This window comes from Chrysemys picta, chromosome 3 (genome assembly GCF_011386835.1).
Source record: "Chrysemys picta bellii isolate R12L10 chromosome 3, ASM1138683v2, whole genome shotgun sequence".
Classification (NCBI taxonomy): Eukaryota; Metazoa; Chordata; order Testudines; family Emydidae; genus Chrysemys; species Chrysemys picta.
This window is the reverse complement of record NC_088793.1, coordinates 109,539,549-109,555,319: the sequence shown is the minus strand read 5'-3', so window position 1 is coordinate 109,555,319 and position 15,771 is coordinate 109,539,549. Positions and strand designations below refer to the sequence as shown.

At 40.1% G+C, this 15,771-nt stretch overlaps 1 protein-coding gene across 7 annotated transcripts in view; it reads right to left on the bottom strand.

The window, feature by feature from the left end:
• UTRN (utrophin) overlaps positions 1 to 15,771 on the bottom strand; it is a 568,432-nt gene that overhangs the window by 507,055 nt on the left and 45,606 nt on the right. The window contains exon 1 of one of the 7 annotated variants that reach the window (XM_065588776.1): positions 4,585 to 4,726. The exons of the other annotated variants lie outside the window; for them this stretch is intronic. Within the exon in view, the coding sequence (XP_065444848.1) occupies positions 4,585 to 4,678 (94 nt within the window). The 5' untranslated portion in view covers positions 4,679 to 4,726. Of the gene's footprint in view, positions 1 to 4,584; positions 4,727 to 15,771 lie in introns of those variants that run through there. 7 annotated transcript variants of the gene reach the window in all.

The window sequence follows — 15,771 nt, the reverse complement described above, 5'->3', positions numbered from 1 at the left end:
ACCACATTGCTATTTTTAACATGCTAGCTTGAGCACAAGTAGCACGCATCTGTCTAGCCACACTGAGAAGCACACTCCCAGGTGCAGTTGTAGACATGTCCTTAGAGAAAGAAGAGTCTTCCTAACAGTTTGGGGTTTTTTAATATTTGTGTTTAATACAAGCGTTTAGTCTAGTTTGTTTGGGTTTTTTTTGCCTAGAACAGTTTAATCCAGTCCTAGCTCATACTGTCAAATATCTTTTTTCAGAAAAAAGTTAGGGTGATCTATAGACGTGGCTCTCAATCAGGGGCACACATACCCCTGGGGAGTACACCAAGGTCTTCCAGGGGATATATCAACTCATCTAGATATTGCCTAGTTTTACAACAGGCTAGATGAAAAGCAGTAGCAAACTCAGTACAAACTAAAACTTTAATACAAACTGTGACGGTGCTACCCATAAGGCTTTATGGAAATATGCTTCTGTATGTACATATATAACAAAACTAGAAAGTGCTTTATGCTACATATGCCATGTAACATATCTCCGTAAAGGTTATGATCTACTGAATCTATTAATCCTATTTGTATACATGTATCCGAAGTTATGAATATTGGCTGCATACTTGTTTGATTCTAAGTAGGCTGTAGTGAAGCAGTTGGTCAGCTTCCTGAGAAAAGACTATTCTCAGTAAGTGCCCCATCAAGAAACACTTCAGCCAACAATGAACTTGGAGACACCAATCCACATCTGGGCTTTCCCATGAATGTGGCTTGGCTGGTAAGGAACTCAGTCATGCATGGACATGTGACTTGCCCAGGTGACTCCAATACTCCATTTTGTAGCTGGACTTTGCATAGGAGAGAGGAGGAGGTCTCCACTCACAAGAGAAAGTCTATTTAAACCCCTGGGAGATCCCTCCATTTTGTCTTCAGCTAGCTAAAAGGATAGTCTCTCCACCACCTGAAAGAAACTGGAACAAAGGACAGTGACTGCAAGGGGTGTGAGTGATTGCTGGACCCAGACTAAAAGGAGATTAGTCTGTAAAAGGAAGCATTCTGGAACTGGTGAGGAGCTTATCTGTATTCGGTTTCTTACTGCATTAGACAGACTTGCGTGTTTTGTTTTATTTTACTGTGTAATTCACTTTGTTCTGTCTGTCACTACTTGGAACCACTTAAATCCTACTTTCTGTCTTTAATAAAATCACTTTTTACTTATTAATTAACCCAGAGTATGTATTAATACCGGGGGGGGGGGGGGGGAACGGACACAAATAACTGTGCATCTCTCTCTATCAGTGTTATAGAGGGCGAACAATTTATGAGTTTACCCTATATAAGCTTTAAACAGGGTAAAACAGATTTATTTGGATTTAGACCCCACTGGAATTTGGGCATCTGAATGTTAAAGACAAAAACACTTCTGTAAGCTGCTTTCAGGTAAGCCTACAGCTGTTAGGGGATGTGATTCAGACCTGGGTCTGGGTTTACAGCAGGCTAGCGAGTCTGGCTCAAACCAGGCAGGGCACTGAAGTCCTAAGCTGACGGGGCAAGAAGGCAGGGGCAGAGGTAGTCTTGGCACATCAGGCGGCAGCTCCCAAGAGGGTTTCTGTGATCCAACCCATCACACAGACAATGACTTGTTTATATTGCTCTATATCAGTGGTTCTCAAACTGTGGGTCGGGACCCCAAAGTGGGTCGGGACCCCATTTTAATGGGGTCACTTAGACTTGCTGGGGCTCAGGGTTGAAGCCCAAGCCCCACTGCCCGGGGCCGAAGCCTGAGGGATTCAGCCCTGGGTAGTGGGCAGGGCTCCGGTTACAAGTCCCCTGGCTGGGGCTGAAGCCCCCTATCCCACCCGGGGCAGTGGGAATCAGGCAGACTCAGGCTTCAGCCCCCTCTCCCACCCACCCCGGGCTCATGTAGTAATTTTTGTTGTAAGAAGGGGGTCGCGGTGCAGTGACGTTTGAGAACCCTTGCTCTATATACTGAAATGTACGTACAATATTTATATTCCAATTGATTTTATAATGATATGGTAAAAATGAGAAAGTAAACAAGTTTTAGTAATAGTGTGCTGTGACACTTTTGTATTTTTATGTCTGATTTTGTAAGCAAGTAGTTACTAAGTGAGGTGTAAGTTGGGGTATGCAAGACAAAACTGACCCCTGAAAGGGGTATAGTAGTCTGGAGGGGTTGAGAGCCACTGATCTATAGCACCCAAAAGGGAGTCAAAGCCTGGAAAATTTACAGATCTGTGCATTTGCTACAGTCAAACCACCATTAAACCACATAGTCAAAGCATTACAAACTGCAGCTTTCTATACATGACTCTGAAAAAGATTTGGGGGTTGTGGTGGATCTGAACAGCGTTGCATTGGAAGCTCATGTGACCAAAAGGACTAATGCAATCCTTGAATGCATAAGCAGAGGAATCATGAGTGGGGTAGAAAGATGATTTTACCTCTGTATTTGGCACTGCTGCTGGAATACTGTGTCTACTCCTGGTGCCCACAATTCAAGAAGGATGTTGAGAAATTGGGGATGGCTCAGAGGAGAGCAACAAGAACGATTAAAATGTTTTTCTAAAAAAATATAGTCTAGCATGTGGTTGGGGGGGGGGGGGGGGAAGAGAAGCAGGGATAGTTCTGTGGCCTGTGTTATACAGGAAGTCAGATTAGTTTATCACAATGGTCCTTACTGGCCTTGGAATCTATGAATTTCTGCTAAAAAGAAGCTCTCTCCCTCGTTTTTCCTACCTTCTTTCCTGTTTCACTTCTGGTCCTTTGATTATCCATCTATATCTGGAAAGGTCTTTTCCTCTCTAACCTTTCTACCCTTTCAATGTTTCCGTTTACTGTTTCACTAAAACTCCCTCATTCTTTGTTTAAAGAAATTTTTCCTTTTTTAATTTAGCTTCTTTTCTCGATCTTCAGTGTTTCCCCTGAGAAGATCCAAAGGAATGCAACTCACAGCTAATCTGTAGATGAACTAAACTCTTGAGAGCTTTCACAAAGGCAGAGTTCATCAATTAACAAAACACACTACTTACAATGTCTTCTTCCCCCAAGCCTGTACTCTAGGAAAAACAGATACAAACGAGTCCTCAAAAACAGCTTTTCATTCAAGATGTAGAAAAGCAGAGCTCAAAATGTTTCTTCTGATTAACAGTCCAGGCTCAAGACAAACCTCCCAAAGTTTTTCTAGCCCTGGCAGATCAAGAGATCTGACCTTAGAAATGACCTATTTCTGATTAACATTTTGGTTTTTATTTCACTTCAGCTTTAGTAAGTCTTCAGCTCTCCAAAGTCTGTGGAGCATTGTTAGCCAAACCCGTAGATCCAACTCCTACTGAAATCAACGAGTATGCCCAGAAATTTCTATTGACTTAAATGGGAGTGAATTGAGCCTTTAAAGATTAAGGGCCAGATGAAGATCTTATTTAACTAGTATAAATGCAGACCAACTCCATTGCTCCAAATTTACGCAGACGTAAGCAAAATCAAGAATCTGATCCCACTACTTTATTCTACTGGAAATGGGGGGTTCCTCTTCTAAAACAGCACAGGAACATTGGTTTCTTCCTTTAGCAGTTCACAATTCCGCAGCAAAAAACTGGGTCAAAACGGACCTTAAATAAAAGCAATGGGTCAAACTCTCTGCTGTTCGGCTGGTTTGAAGTCAATGGACAATGCCAATTTACATCAGCAGGTAATCAGTGTGAGGCAACTATCTCAGATCTGATGCCTTGCCATAGCTAGAGTACTATCCAAAAAACTGGAATTCAGAGATATGGGAGTCTTTAATCTGTTCCTGCTCTAGCTTTTTTAGTCCTGATTCCATCCCTCAGAGCACTAGAATTTTCAATTCCTAAAGGGGTTTCAAACAGGAAAAGAACATGTGCCCAGTTTTCTCTCCCCCAAAAAACCCATCTGGGTTATTTTCATCAGTTGCAGCAAATCTCATTCATTTGTCTCAAAACATTAAAGGTGCCTTTTTTCAACTTTGATTTTTAAAAAATCATTTTAGCAACTGTGCTGAAATGTGAAGGGGGATAAAGTTATTAAAAGGAAGTATGTACAATCCAATATACTCAAATCACAATAAGCAGAACTTTATTATATATGCCCAATTGGATAATCAAATCCTAAAGATCTAGTGTCTCTCTCTCAGCTAACAGGAAATGTCAGCAAGACTTTCCAATCTTGTCTATACTCATTTTTGATACTTTAAAATGTATTTTCAAGGAAGTCAGTCAGTGAAATCAGTGAAAGAGTAGACATAATTTTAATAACTTTCTTCACCAAGTTAACACTTTAAATTATATATTTTTATTATATATCAATGCCAAAAGGTGTTATGTGACAATCGTCTAGCAGCAGATGTTAACCAGCCACAATTCACATAGTGCTTGCAGCGGAGTTGTGCCACAAAAACAGCAAATTGTAAACTATCCTTCCCTTGGACTGTTTCCTGCCATGCCTTTAATGACAAAATGCTATTAGACTAAGAAAACAAACTGATTAAAAAAAAAATGACTAGAAATTTTTTGTATTATCTCCACTCTTGGAAATATATTTGAAACTTAAATATGCACTCACCTGGTGGAAGAGAACAAGCCTGGATATCTGTATGCCCAAGAAAAGCAAACGTATACTTTTTCCACTGAACTCTTTTGACTGTCTGAATGCTCATGATCAAGCTTAATGTTTAAAAACAGGAAAAGTGAAGATGCAGAGGAAGTGCACACCAATAACAGCATGAGAACTGCATGCCGGGATTTTTGGAGGGGGGGTAGAGGAGAGAATTGGTTTTTCTATGAAAGAACTGGACTTAAATTCAACCACAACGTGAACCACTCAGGAAACACGTAAGCCTTTTACAGTTGAAGAACGTATGCAAACAATATAGACAAACTAATTAAGGGTGCCCCCGTGTAACAATTTACCAATACAGTGTTTGTGTTCTTGACAAAAATAAACTTTGTCTTTCTGTTTTCAAAGCAGCAGTTCTACATACTGAAAGTAGCAAAAAATCTGTGGCAATTCTCCTATGCTGTTCTAGACTGTTGAAATTTCATGGAACATCTTTTAAAGGCTATACAATTTTTTTTAGCATTAATTTGCAAACAGCTGTAATAATAATAATAATAAAATAATACTTATCATGGACATAGCACTTTTCTTCTTAATTCTTTATAGCAACACTACTGTAAGGCAAGTACCAGTAAGTACTTTCATCACGTAATTCAAAGCAGTGCAGGAGATTTAGGCATAAATCTTCCATTAAAATTAATACAATATGTACAGCTAAACTGATCTGAAAATCACCTCTGTAATGTAGGCATAAACAAAAGTTGAAATCCTCAATATGTAGAAACGTCAAGTAAGACGTAGGCAAGAAATAGTAATGTTCAGTTTTAATAATGCAAAGTAATATTAGCGCCACAGTTAACAATAAGTTAAAAATCATATTCGTATACACAAATACCCCAGGGTGTCCCTTCAAGAAGCACAGGGCACACAACTCCCTGTCCTCCCTTTGGTGTTCTGAAATCAACAAGCAAAAGAGAGCTCTGAACTCTGGAATTAGCTAAATATCTTTCAGTTTAAATTATAAAATATATTTTTAATTCACGGCTACATATTTTAGGATATTAATCTGTGTTTATGTATTCACAGGGAAGGTAACAACAGGTAAGTGATGTAAGATGAGGAGTATAAAGATGAGAAGCCAGAGGGAAATCTCTGTACAGAAAAGAAAGATGCCAAAAAGGATGCCATGAAACTTACTCTAGGGTACTTGTATTAAAGTATATTTTAGGAATGGTGCTCACACAGCAATGTAGTGGATTTCTTTAATATTACGTCAGACTGATTAGCTTCTCCCAAACAAATTTTACAAAGACATATCCATCCTGATCAATTTTTTAATAAAAAACATTACTTAAAACTAGCGCTGTCGAATAATTGCAGTTAACGCACGCGATTAACTCAAAAAAATTAATCGCAATTAATCGCACTGTTAAACATAGAATACCTATTGAAATTTAAATATTTTTGGATATTTTTCTACGTTTTCAAATATATTGATTTCTATTACAACACAGAATACAAAGTGTACAGTGCTCACTTCGTAATAAAAAATATTTGCACTGTAAAAATAAGAGTAGTAGTATTTTTCAATTCAGCTCATACAAGTACTGTAGTGCAATCTCTTTATCATGAAAGTTGAACTTACAAATGTAGAATTATGTACAAAAAATAACTGCATTCTTTTATTTTTGAATGTAAAACTTTAGAGCCTACATGGCCACTCATTCAGTACTACTTCAGCCAATCACTCAGACAAACAAGTTTGGTTACAATTTACAGGAAATAATGCTGCCCGCTTCTTGTTTACAATGTCACCTGAAAGCGAGAAAAGACCTTCGCACGGCACTGTTGTAGCCGGCGTCGCAAGATATTTACACGCCAAATGCACTACAGATTCATATGTCCCTTCAGACTTCAACCACCATTCCAGAGGACATGCATCCATGCTGATAACTGGTTCTGCTCGATAATGATCCAAAGCAGAGTGGACCGACATGTTCATTTTCATTATCTGAGTCAGATGCCACCAGCAGAAGGTTGATTTTCGTTTTTGGTGGTTCAGGTTCTGTAGTTTCCACATCGGAGTGTTGCTCTATTAAGACTTCTGAAAGTATTCTCCTACCCCTTGTCCCTCTCAGATTTTGGATGACACTTTAGATTCTTAAACCTTGGGTCGAGTGCTGTAGCTTTCCTTAGAAATCTCACATTTGTACCTTCTTTGAGTTTTGTTAAGCCTGCAGTGAAAGTGTTCTTAAAACGAACATGTGCTGGGTCATAATCCGAGACCGCTATAACATGAAATATATGCCAGAATGTGGGTAAAACAGAGCAGGAGACATGCAATTCTCCCCCAAGGAGTTCAGTCACAAATTTAATTAACTTTTTTTGTTTTTGTTTGTGTTTTGTTTTTGTTTTTTAAACGAGCATCATCAGCATGGAAGCATATCCTCTGGAACAGTGACCCAAGCACGAAGGGGCATAGGAATATTTAGCATATCTGGCACATAAATACCTTGCAACGCCGGCTATAAAAGTGCCATGTGAACGCCTGTTCTCACTTTCAGGTGACATAAATGAGAAGCTGGCAGCATTATCTCCTGTAAATGTAAGCAAACTTGTTTGTCTTAGCGATTGGCTGAACAAGAAGTAGGACTGAGTGGACTTGTAGGCTCTCAAGTTTTACATAGTTTTGTTTGAGTGAAGTTATGTAACAAAAAAAACTTACTTTCACAATAAAGATTTCACTACAGTACTTGTATGAGGTGAATTGAAAAAATCTCGTTTACAGTGCAAATATTTGTAATAAAAAATATAAAGTGAGCACTGTACACTTTGTATTCTGTGCCGTAATTAAAATAAATATATTTGAAAATGTAGAAAAATCCAAAAATATTTAAATAGAATGGTATTCTATTATTAACAGCATGATTAATCGCGATTCATTTGTTTAATAGCTTGACAGCCCTACTTAAAACTCAAGGTCCATTACTGTTAACGATTACACACAGGTGTAGGCCCAATCAGCTCCCATTCATCAAAATATTGACAGAGTTAAATGTTTGCAAAGTCAGGCCCTAAATTTGAATCTAAGTAATGACGCTCACTGATGTAAAACTATATTGTGTTAGATGTGATTTGCAAAGGAGTCACTTATAGAATTAGTAGGTTGCAGGAACAATAAGGCATTAAAATAATCTAAAGTCAAACTGAAGCTAGAACCTCTGCCAAAATATAACATACTGGATGTGAAACACATACATCAACTGCAAGAGTAGGTAATCAAGAGAGGGACTTGCTGAGTTTTGGGAAGTAGCCTTAATACTAGAGCTAGGGGACTGTTTAAAAACAAAATCCTAAGTGTTCAACACATGCATTCTAGCTACCAACTACTTCATTCATTCTAATAAGATGGTCTCATTCCTACTAATACAGAATTCAATAGACCATTTATTTAACAGCTATCTGACTAGGGTATGCAGTCTCTTTTATTCATTCTGGTGCTGACAGCAGTAATCAAATTTTGTACATACCACTGGCTCTATTATAGCCCAACGGTCACTGGCTGGCTGCCTAGTTTTCTTATCATCCCACAAGATTTAAAAAAGCCCAAAGAGACCAGCTGAAACTACAGAGAGTGAGGGTGTAAGAAGTGGAGCAAAGGCATTTGGTTCTCCCACAAGCAGAAACTAAAAGTCTTTAACATACAGCTACCTATTACCAAGCAAGATGATGATATTCAAACAAGGCCAGACCAACACCAGCACAAAGCAAACCACCTTTAATAAATAGTTTTGACAGGAATATAGTCTTGAGACACATTTTAGTAGGGATTATTTTCTTTTAGGAAACCTCAACTCCACACTTAAACAGAGTCTACATCCACCAGCTCGGACCACAGCCGCAGGAAACAGAAAAGGAGGGGGGAGGGGAGAAAGGGTTGTTTTAAAAAAAAAAAAAAAAAGGAGAAAGAGAGGAGGATGACAGAGAGAGAGAGAGAAAAAAATTAAAAAACCACCATACTGCATCCTGTTATTCTAAGGCAGGGGGGCCCTAACTTATGACCCACAGGCCATACTTGGTCCACCACAGCATTTCAGAAGGCCCGCAGCCTGCCTCAACACAGTAGGCTAAAAGCCAATTCCTTAGCGTTTTGTCATGTTTACATCATTTTAGTTTACACAAGTGTGTACGTAGACAATGCTGTACTTAGAAACAACCTATCTAAAGGCATATGCATATATCTAAGCTGAACTTAAATATAAATCAATACAGGTGACTTTAAATCTTACTGAAATATGTAGAATCTGTTAAACCTAAGCACAAACTTGTGTGGGCCAATGTGGCCCTCCTGGGTAATGAGGATGGGCAGCACTGTTCGAAGGCACACAAGCATTTAAAAATAGGATGAAATTTAAGAGTGAAAAGGGCAAGGTCATGCATTTAGGGATTAATAACAAGAATTTTTGTTACAAGTTGGGGACTCATCAGTTGGAAGTAACAGAGGAGGAAAAGGACCTTGGAGTATTGGTTGTTCATAGGATGACTATGAGCCGCCAATGGGATATGGCTGTGAAAAAAAGCTAATGCGGTCTTGGGTGCATCAGGTGAGGTATTTCCAATAGAGATAAGGAGGCGTTAGTACCGTTATACAAGGCACTGGTGAGACCTCATCTGAAATACTGTGTGCAGTTCTGGTCTCCCATGTTTAAGAAGAATGAATTCAAACTGGAACAGGTACAGAGAAGGGTTACTAGGATGGTCAGAGGAATGGAAAACCTATCTTATGAAAGGAGACTCAAAGAGCTTGGCTTGTTTAGCCTAACCAAAAGAAGGCTGAGAGGAGATACGATTGCTCTCTATAAATATATCAGAGGGATAAATATCAGGGAGGGAGAGGAATTATTTAAGCTCAGTACCAATGTGGACACAAGAACAAATGGATATAAGCTGGCTATCAGGACATTTAGACTTGAAATTAGATGAAGGTTTCGAATCATCCGAGGAGTGAAGTTCTGCAATAGCCTTCCAAGGAGAGCAGCAGGGGCAAAATACGTATCTGGCTTCAAGACTAAGCTTGATAAGTTTATGGAGGGGATGGTATGATAGGATAGCCTAATTTTGACAATTAATTGATGTTTGACTATTAGTGGTAAATATGGCCAATGGCCTGTGACGGGATGTTAGATGGGGTGGAATCTGAGTTACTACAGAGAATTATTTCCTGGGTATCTGGCTGGTGAGTCTTGCCCACATGCTCAGGGTTTAGCTGATCGCCATATTTGGGGTCGGGAAGGAATTTCCTCCAGGGCAGATTGGCAGAGGGCCTGGGGGTTTTTCGCCTTCCTCTGCAGCATGGGGCACGGGTCACTTGCTGGAGGATTCTCTGCACCTTGAAGTCTTTAAACCATGATTTGAGGACTTCAGTAGCTCAGACATAGGTCAGGGGTTGGTTACAGGAGTGGGTGGGTGAGATTCTGTGGCCTGCATTGTGCAGGAAGTCAAACTAGAAGATCATAATGGTCCCTTCTGACCTTCAAGTCTATGACTCTAAGCACCATCACCAATCTCCATTCTGGCTCCAACATCTATAGAGTCAGGACAGGGGGTTCTTCTGCCTGGTCCAAAAATAAAATTAAAAGTGAAAAACTACCAACTAATAGGATAGGTGTGCAGGAGAACAAAGTCCTTAACTTACAGTCTCTTCAAAGCACCACAGTCTTCTTTAAGACCATTTTCTAGATCCTGGTCTTCTGGCTCTGGGAGCTTCTGGAATCTGTTTGCTGCCTGGACTAGGAGGAGGGAGTTCCATTCTCTCTCCTGGCACGTCTTTTTAGCCCTGTTCTACCATTTCCTATCTATCTTATTGCGGGATACATACACCTGATCACAAGCACTTTACATTTATCATTGCAGTTGCCCACATTAACACTGCCTTCTCTTCCACATCAAAAAGCAAGTCAGTAAAGGATGGCTTGCTTTATCTGTGGGGTGGGATGGAAGGGGTGGTGGATGGGGAGAAAAAAGAGGAACAACTTGACTTTCTTATAAGCAATACAGCTAAATGGCTAGGTAGCCAATTTCTCCTTTTTTGGTGATGTGGGGGTCAGAAATTTCTTGCTCCGGTAGGAGTAACATGAGCATTTTACTCGTTCCCTGGGGTCACTGTCCCAGCCTTCCTTTGCCTCCACTTTATGTCCCCGCTCTAATGAACTCCTAGTTAACCCCTTCCTTCCCTGTCCCGTTTTTCTGTGTGGTATTAACATGGCATCCATCACAAGCCCTTTTTATTATACCATTTTAATTCACCACAATACTAAGACCAACCTTGGTCAACAAGGCCAATCAAACAAGACATTGAATAACTAGGCTAAGCAATTTTGGAACTGTGATGAGCCAGAAAAAAAAAAGTTAGGGGAAATGAATGGAGAGGAATTTAATTATTTTAAACACCTTAACTTTAAATCTCCTGCCCATCCCCCAAAAACACAACTTACATAAAAATTCTACCCCGGTCTGAAAAGGAACACGTGATGTTTCAGGGGAACTGGTTTAGTTTTGGAGGACGTTGAGAATTCATAATAAGTTTTAAAGTGGGAAGCAAGCTCACCTTTAAATTATAGAACTGTTAATTCCACTGCATAGTAAGAGGATTTCTAATATCTCTTCTGAAACTTATTCAAACACCAGAATTTTGGGCCAATATAAAATACCCTTCTCGACACTAAAATAAAATGTTCAGGTGCACAGGTAAAAGAAACAACTTCACTTTTTTTGCTCAGAACAGCATTGCAGAGAGGGTATGTGATGGGATTCCCCAGGTGCAACCTGTACTGTGGGACCACTGAGCCCTCTGTCCACCAACCTGGGCTGCCTCTCACACTGTGATGCTGTTGGCAAGCTACAAACCTCTGGCAGGTACTGCACTTACACAACCATCCACAGTCTGGGACACACCCAACTGAGTGACATTTTGCACTCATAAACCAACAACAGAGAAGCTCCAGCCAATTCCCCTCAAGCCCCCAGCCTTGCATCCCAGAAGTGTACCATCTTGCTCTGGTCAGAAACCTGACCAGTGTGTAAGTTCGTTACCCAGTCCACCCTTCCCATGATGTTAAGAGGACCCACACTAGCCTTTGTAACCTGAGTGGAGATTTCCCAAGCACTTCAACCAATACACATGGTTTTAGATAAAATATAGAACTGATTTATTAACAACAGATAGATAGATTTTAAGTGATTATAAGGAGGTAGGCACAAAAGGTAAGAGATAGTTACCAAAGAAAATAAAAGGCAAGCACAGAGTCTAAATCCTAAACCCTACTGTACAGTCTAATATGTGGATCAAGCAGTTTCTCTCACCCTACTGGATGTTGCAGGTAGGTTACAGTCCTTAATACACAAGTTTCCCCTTTAAGCCTGGAACCAGTCTCCTTGGTTCAAGTTTTTGTCTTCCCAGCATTCTTGCGGCTTCCAGTGTAGTTGGGGGAGGGGAAGAGGGACAGTGGCATCATACTTTTATCTATTTTATATCCTTAGTCCATGTGCCTGGAAAACACTAGCCCAGACGTGTCCTGATGTGCTTTGCTGTGTCCCAGAGTTGAGCAATCCCCATTGTGTGATGCTTGCACAACTCTCATACAAAATAGTAAATCTCTTGTATATAAAAGTTTCCAGCTGATTAATGGTCATTTAACGGCCACCTGGCTGTGGATCATCTCCTTTGCTGTCACTGGAGAACTAGCAGTGGACGACTCCCAAACTCACACATATTTCAACAATAACCATACAGCAAAGTCTCATAACTTCATACACGCTAACAATATACATATTTTGACAGAACAATGGGTTTGAGCAGATTATGACCTCTCACATGATCTCTTACATGGAATGCTTTGTATGAAATATTACAATCATTTATGAATGATGAATATGGGGGTTACAGGGCTCTACTTTGAGGTACAGTGTGTCACTGGGTAATCAACCTGGAAGAAATGTATTATTTTCATGGGCACTAAAAGGACAAATAGCTTCTACTATGCAAAGAGAAGAGATGGTATCAATCATTTTTAGAAGCCATAGAACCCTAATAAAAGTATGCTTCTGCCGACTGATTCAGTTTTTATTAACAACAGCACCAATGTGGCTGTTCAACAACAACAACAACAACGTCAACTGACTCATTTTGCAAAATAAGAGGTAATTATAGATTACAAAATCTTAAATCTTTCAAGAATCCACAGTTTCGTTCACTTCTTTCTGAAAAGGGTTCCTAACTGATGACATTAAGAGAAGCCATATTTTGGTCCTTTTCAAATATCAGAGAAAAAAATATGTCAGACAGTATCACAGAACATCTGGAAAACCGTAAATATTTAGGAATAAGTTGGACCCAGTCTCTGATCAGGGCCCCCACTGTACAAAGCACTGTATAAAAAGGACAATCTCTGCCCCTAAGAGATTACAGCCTAAGTACAAGGCAAGGGACAACGAACAGGAGGAACACAAGATGACAATAAGACAATAGTAATTACCATGACTGTTGTTTCAGCACACCAACTGCCCAACCATGATTAAGTTTTTGCTAGGCATCACGACAGAAAAGAATTTTAAAGAGGGATTTGAGGAAGGCCGATAAATTCGCTTTGCAAGACGTTTGAGGAGCCCTCAGGTGTGAGTGGCAGCGTGGGAGAAAGCACAAAAAGCATGTTTGAAATTTTACTTAATGGGTGACGAAGACTGACATCAGACTGGAGAGGGGAGTGGACATCTCAACAGCTTCCTGGGTGTAGCTTAACAGTGAGTGCACATTAACTGCATGAGCAGCCAGCTCTATGAGAGACTCTTCAAGCTTCTGGAAGCCTCTAGTTCAGGGGTTCTCAAACTTCATTGTACTGCAACCTCCTTATGACCAAAAAAATTACTACATGACCGCAGGAGGGGGGACTGAAGCCAGCCACCGCAGGCAGGGGGGCTAAAGCCGAAGCCCAAGGACTTCAGCCCCGGGTTGGGGACCTGAAACCTGAGCCCCGCCGCTCAGGGCTCACACCGAAGCCTGAGCCCTGCCGCCCAGGGGTGAAGCCCTTCAGCTTCAGCACCAGGTGGTGGGGCTCAGGCTTTGGCCTCAAGCCCAACCAGTCTAATGCCAGCCCCAGTGACCCCATTAAAAACAGGGTCCCGACCCACAGTTTGAGAACCACTGCTATAGTTCACACAAGGATGCTCACAGGTTCGTTCAGACACTAGCATAAACATTTACATAATACTTATCCTTAGGGTTATGAGTCAATGCTTTCATTTAGAACACAAGAGTTTAATCACTAACATTGATAAAGAAAGCTATGTCAAAAAAAAAATTTAAATCATCACAGATGTAAGTGCAGGATTTATAGTATGTTTGCTTATTGTTGAAATACCTCCTAAATTAAGTTTAAATGGAAAGAAGACGAAAAAAAACCAGCAGAAGTTTGTCCAGGTCTTCTTTCCTGTGAAGATTTTTCTCAAAACACATTCTTATCCAGATCTGCCATTCAATTATGGTTTAGGCCACCTCAACACCATCTCCCAGCTGGAACATGGGACCTAGGGTTGGAGATAACTCTTTTCAAGAAGCAGGGATAGAGGCTTATTTTTAGATGGTGCAGGAGGTAGCCAGTTATTGTGGGTGGGCAGCTGGCTGGAGTTTTGTGGCATGATGCTCAGAAGAAAATACTTACCGAGAGGAGAACACAAACATTTTTATGGGGAGAGAAAAACCATTTTGTAAATGGTGAGACATTATAAACATGGAACACAACAATACCATCTTCACAAAGTCCCTTCTCAGAACAGAATCACACTAAGACAAAGCTTAAAAATAAACTGCTTTTAGTACAGAATAGGTACAGACTCTTTACCTGAATCGAGAAAGCTAAAGTGTGTTATCAAAAAATGGTATTCCCAACCCCATAAATGGGTTAGTGTGAGTCTATGAAATATTAATGAAGCTGCTACAGATGTAGGGGAGAAAAAGGAGTGGCATTGCATTACTTTACCCTAGAGGCGACTTGCAACTGTTGATAGTGGAGGGGGCACATATTATGAAACCACTCCCCACAAATATTTTTGTGCGCACACACACACACTATATATATATGTGTATATATATATATATATATATATATATATATATATATATATATATACATATATATATAGTGTGTGTGTGTGTGTGTATATATATACAAACAAACAAACAAACAAACAAACAAACAAACAAACCCTGGCAGAAATCTCATGTGGGGTCACTGCCCCCTGTGTCCGTCCCCCGCCCCATGTCACCTCTGTAAAGTAGGATAAAGCAAACTGGGGATAGGATGTTGTTCCAGTTTTATTTCCATTGGAGTCCTGCACCTGCTGTTGGCTTCTCACTGTACAGTATACGTGACTTCTACAAGATAGGAGCAGCTACTATATACTTCCTCTTTCCTCTCCAAGTCCATATCCTTGGGGAACAGTGGGTTGGGTTTGTAACTGATCTGAAGACCAGCTGCTCTTGCTGGGTTGTTTATAAGTTTAAAAATCTAATCTGCTTTAGTAGTGTGTACTATGCTGACGATGGAGGACAGATTCAGGAGTCTGAGACTGATCCATCAGCAGACTGACTATGTCAGAAGTGGTGGGTTTTCCCCAAACCGTGGCTGCTAGCTAAAACTTGCAGCAGTGTCACTATTAAGGAACATATAATACTGTCACTGTTATATAGCTATTAGATGAGTAATAGGAAAAACATTCCATTACCATCTAGATACATATCTCTGGTGATGAGAGCACTCTGCATAGGCAGACCCACCTTGAGAAAAACAAATATGAAATTCCTTTTGTTTCTACTCGCCTGACTCAGATGTGAAAAACAGTGATGTGACAAAACCTGATTTGGACTTGGTTCACAGAGCTATTCTATCAAACTTATATTTGTTAAATCTGCAGAGGCATGAGCTAATTGAATCTCTAGCCAAACACACGTATATCATCATGACATATTGTATATAAAAAACTAAGACAATCAATTACAGAAAGAGAGACCTGAGACTATACACAAATCTGAGAACAGAAAGTATCACTTATATCAGACAGTTCCTACAGTTCAGTCATATTGGGTAAAACTTTCAAAAATGTTTAAGTGATGTAGGAGTCTGAGTCTCACTGAAAGAG